The sequence below is a fragment of the Penaeus japonicus genome, unplaced genomic scaffold (genome assembly GCF_977035675.1).
Source record: "Penaeus japonicus unplaced genomic scaffold, GWHDUDI00000001_assembly GWHDUDI00000015, whole genome shotgun sequence".
In the NCBI taxonomy this organism is placed as follows: Eukaryota; Metazoa; Arthropoda; class Malacostraca; order Decapoda; family Penaeidae; genus Penaeus; species Penaeus japonicus.
Genome location: NW_028234417.1, coordinates 37,846,820 through 37,851,819, shown reverse-complemented (window position 1 = coordinate 37,851,819; position 5,000 = coordinate 37,846,820). Strand labels below are relative to the sequence as shown.

Sequence of the window (5,000 nt, the reverse complement as noted above, 5' to 3'; positions counted from 1 at the left end):
CCTGACGTTGTTGGGGAAGGGGGGGGAGGCAAACACACAGACACACACAGACACACACTCGCGCCACACACAGACAAACAAACACGCTCACACACATACACAGACACCAGATCTTACCCCCCCCCCCTCTACACGCACGCACGCACGAACACACGCACGCACACAAACACACACACACACAAACACACACACACACAAACAAACAAACACACACACACACACACACACACACACACACACACACACACACACACACACCAGACCCTACCCCCTCCCCGTCCCCCACCATAAAGACAATCCATATTTGAATAATAAAACTTAAAAAGCTATAAAGACCCCCCACCCCCACCCCCACCCCTCTTCCTATAGCATCACAGATCAGCGTAACCTGCTATTATCTAAAGAAATAAAATCAATAAAACAGCTATACAAGTATAACAAAGACCCTATCCTTTATAATTCAAAATGTCGACCGTATGAAATATAAATAGCTGTTGTATCTATTTTTTGTCTCTTTTTTATTCTTTCGTTTGTTCGCAGTAAATTATATGTCTTTAGAGTAATGGTTTGTTAGCAGAGCGACAGATATAGCGCGTGTTTGAGTGCTGTTATTGAATTGTAATGGTGTGCGTGTGTGTGAGGGGTTGCCAGGTACCATTAAATAGCTGGATCCTCGGATTTCTCGTCACAATCTCTCAATCAGATGTCGTTTTCTCCCTCTTTCTGGCGTGTTTGTTTGTTTTGTTTTCTTTCTTTCGTCTTCTTTGTTTCTTTCTTTATTTCTCTTTCTTTTTCTTTTGCTCTGCTTTTCTTTCTTTCTCTTTCTCTCTCTCAATCACTCTCTTATCTCTGTTCTCTCAATCTATCTCTTATCTCTGCTCTCTTTCTCTCCCTATCTATCTATCTATCTGTCTATCTATCTATCTTTCTCTCTTTCAATCTCTCTCACTATCTGCCCTCTCTCTCTTTCTCTCACTCTCACTCTCACTCTCTCTCTCTCTCTCTCTCTCTCTCTCTCTCTCTCTCTCTCTCTCTCTCTCTCTCTCTCTCTCTCTCTCTCTCTCTCTCTCTCTCTCTCTCTCTCTCTTGTGACACTCAAACTAAGACCATAAACTAGTTGTTCGGGATGTTTTATGCGATAAGATGGAGTAAGGAGAATGAAGAGGAAGAGGAGGAGGAGAAGAAGAAGTAGGAGAAGAGGAAGAAGAAAAAAAGAGAAAGAGAGGAATCAGAAGACGAAAATAATAATAATAATAATGATAATGATAATAATAGAATTAAAATAAATAAGAGGAAGAAGAAGAAAAGAAAGTATTTAAGAAGAATCCAAAATACACACACACTCGTCTAACCCCGGACGCACCACCTTCCCGACCAGCCAAACTGTTCTATAATTACGGGCGCTGAAAACGTGAAAATGACCGTGGATTACGCCGTTATGCAAGGCGGAAATATGTGCTCGAAGGCCCTGAAAAAGGAGATTGGAGTATATAAACTGGTGATAGTGATGGGGATGGTGATAATGGATGGTGCTGATAGTGTTGAGGAAGGAAAAGAGAAGGAAAGTAGAAGCACGAGAGAGAAGACTTTTGAAAATAGGAAACAGAGGAAACAAATATGTAGATATGTGCGAGAGTGGAGAGATGATATGTGTGCGTTTGTGTGAATGTGTATGTGTATGTTCGTGCGTCTGTTTTATACATGTAAACATCGAAAAGCACTTGTGTTCAGATTTTGCCTCGCTTATAATGGAAGCCAAATGTACGGCAGTAGCTGAGTGTGTTTATATTAGACTGGATAGGTTGACATAAAGGGACCTTTCATTGTTTGACAAATAGAGAACAAACGAAATATTTCAATACGATCGATATGGATAGGAAAATCTTATTTATTCGTTTGGTTATGAGTTATTATTTCCATGTTTTTACTTTTTTTAATGGAAGATCAATAGAGAACTGTCATTGTGGTTGTTGTTTTTCTCATAAACATAACATATGTACGACACACAATTCTAAATCTTAAAGAGTATGCTGTCCAACGGAAAATGCTTACTGCCATCTGTTGAGAACACTAAAACGCTTCTGTAGTTGTCAGTTAGGTATCACAATTTCTTGATATTATTTGCAAATTTATAGATCAATATAGCATACACTTTTCAAATACCAAAGCTATATGGAGAATGTACCTTTCTAAGTAAAGGCAATATACTCTATGCGTATTTTTTTTTCTGACAAGCTGAAAATACAGACAAAGAAGCGTTCAGACAAGGAGAAATAAAAGTCTTAGGAGAAAGTGAGCCACTTTTCACTTACTCACGAAGCAAAACAAGAATAAAAAGGTATGAGCGCATCTTTTTTTAAAGGAATCGAAATTACAAACAAAGCTATTTATTTTCATATTGTTCTCTTTTAATAGTTTGTTTTATTTTATGCTATATTCTATGAAATTCAAGTACAAAATCAAGAAGAGGTTTTGTTAAAAAATATAATTATTCATAACTGAGAACAATGGACCATTTAGTTCAGGTACTGCGCTTATGATGATCTATTGCCAACTGCCGACATGTTTTCAAAATGCTCAACATATTGCGCACTGAGGATTAATTTGAGAGTGCGGAATTGCGAGCCATAGCTTGAATCTGTCAAATGAGTGATTTATTCTTTATAAAGTAAATTGAGTTGATTGAGTGAATTGAGTAAAGTGTGTGGAGTGGGAAGAATATAATGAGTGGGAAGATTGAGTGGTTTCTAATTTGCATGGATTGATCAGAATGTGCAAAGTGGGTAGAATGAGTTTATTGCGGGTAGTGGTATGAAACGTTTATAGATTACGTAAAGTGCGTTGGGGATTTGATGAGTTAGATTCATAAAGAACCTGATTTGTATGTGATTACAATATTCATAAACGAATTTAGACCTTAATGACTTTTCTATAATCCTGTTAAAAAGAGATTCCAACCTTGCTGTCCCATCCCGGTGAAAGGGGCAGATGAAAGGGCATTAAGCGCCGCAGCCGCCCTCCGCCTCCCGCGCTCCAGTCAGCCCTCCGCTGAATAAAGAGCTTCCGCTTCCAATTTGTAGATTGCTTTGCCAGTCGGGGCGGTCGGCCGGCCGCCGCTCCGCCCTTTCTTTCACAGACGCTAACCCTTCCCCCCTTCCCCCTTCCCCCAGCCTCCCCCCGCGTGGCGGAGGTGCCCGGCGACCTGGAGGTGGAGGAGGGCGCGCCGCTGGCGCTGGCGTGCGCCGTGCAGGGCTTCCCGGCGCCGCTCGTCTACTGGACGCGCGAGGGGTCGCAGACGGTGCTGCCGGCCGCCCGCGCGCCCCTCGAGGGCGGCCTGGCGGGCCTGGCGGGCGCCGAGGAGGACGAGGACGCCCACCTGGAGGCCGTGCGCATGACGTACCACGTGCCCCGCGCCGCACACCACCACTCGGGCCGCTACATCTGCGGCGGCGTCAACTCCGCCGGCGGCGTCATGACCCGCGTGGCCGTGCGGGTGCGCCCCGCCCACCTGCTGCCGCCGCCCATCATCTCCGTGCCGCCCGCCAACCAGACGCTGCCCGAGGGGGGCCACGCCGCCCTCACGTGCCGCGTGTGGGGGTCGCCGCCCCCCGCCGTCACCTGGAGGCACCGCGGCCGCCTCGTCACCGCCACCAAGCGCCGGAAGATCCTGCAGGACAACACGCTCACCCTCGACGGTAAGGACCGCGCCCGCGGGGTACGCCCTTTTCACTCCATTGTCTTTTTTGGCTCATTTTTGTCATTTCATTTATCTTATTTTTTGTCTATTATTCTTTTATTTTTGTCTATTGCATTTATTCATATCAATTATTTCTAGACTGAAATGGTCATAATGAGGATGGGAAGAGAGTAATAATAACAATGATGATGGTGACGATAACGACGATAATTTTTAAGAAAAAGATAATCTCTCTCTCTCTCTCTCTTTCTGTTTTTCTCTCTCTCTTCCTCCCTCCCTTCCTCCCTCCCTATCTCTGTCTCCTTCCTTCCTTTTTTTTCTCTCTCTCTCTCTATCTCTCTCTCTCTTTCTTTCTGTTTTTCTCTCTCTCTTCCTCCATCCCTTCCTCCCTCCCTATCTCTGTCTCCTTCCCTCCCTCTCTCTATATATGTATCTTCCTCCCTCTCTGCTTGTGTCAATCTCCTTCCTTCTCTCTATATATCTCTCACCATCCCTCCTTTTCTCTCTCTCTCTCTCTCTCTCTGTCTCTCTCTCTCTTTCTCTCTCTCTCTCTCGCTCTCGCTCTCTCTTCCTGTCTCACTTTCTCTTCCTTTTTATTTTCTCTATTTTCTCTCTCTCTCTCTCTCACTTCCTGTCTCACTTTCTCTCTCTTTCTCTTTTCTCTATTTTCTCTCCTTTCTCGAGAGATAACAATCTTACGACGACAACGAATGTGCCATTAAACCAGCCAACCATGCATAGAATTTCTCATGCAATTTCTAGTTACAATTTAGCTTCACAAAGTCGAAGGCGAGTGACATATCGCGAGCACGTATTTTACAATGCACTATCAGTCTAACATTTATTTATTAGATAAAGTCAAAGGAAGATTGACAAGTCTAGAATAAACATGATACGATAGGGATCCAATCTAGAATGGATTGTTGACGTGAAAGAAAATGTATAATTTTTATAACTCGGGATATTCGCGTTGTTGAATTAAAGTGAAGGCGAGTCTGAAGAGTTTAAAAATGATTTTGAATTATGCAGTGGATATAGAATTAATACAGTCAAGGTCGATTAAAGTCACAATTTTTTTTGACATAAAATACGAAGACTGACAAGCATACAGACCGTTACAGACTTTATACAAACGAACATTGTAAATTATTACCTCCGAGAAATGTGATTATAAACCACGGTCTTTGTAATTATAACTATGGTCTTTTGAGGCCAGGTGAAAAAAATGAAATGACGATAAAGGTCGATACAGCATCCTATAAATGGAATCACTCAGTGACAGGCTGACACACAGACAGATAGA

The 5,000-nt window shown here is 43.0% G+C and overlaps 1 protein-coding gene across 1 annotated transcript in view; it reads left to right on the top strand.

Moving 5' to 3' along the window:
* The window catches only part of LOC122248893 (protein sax-3), a gene marked incomplete in the record, with an annotated part of 157,670 nt that overhangs the window by 98,214 nt on the left and 54,456 nt on the right, over window positions 1-5,000 (top strand). The window contains 1 exon segment of the mRNA XM_086544934.1: window positions 3,171-3,695. Coding sequence (XP_086401060.1) covers window positions 3,171-3,695 — 525 coding nt within the window.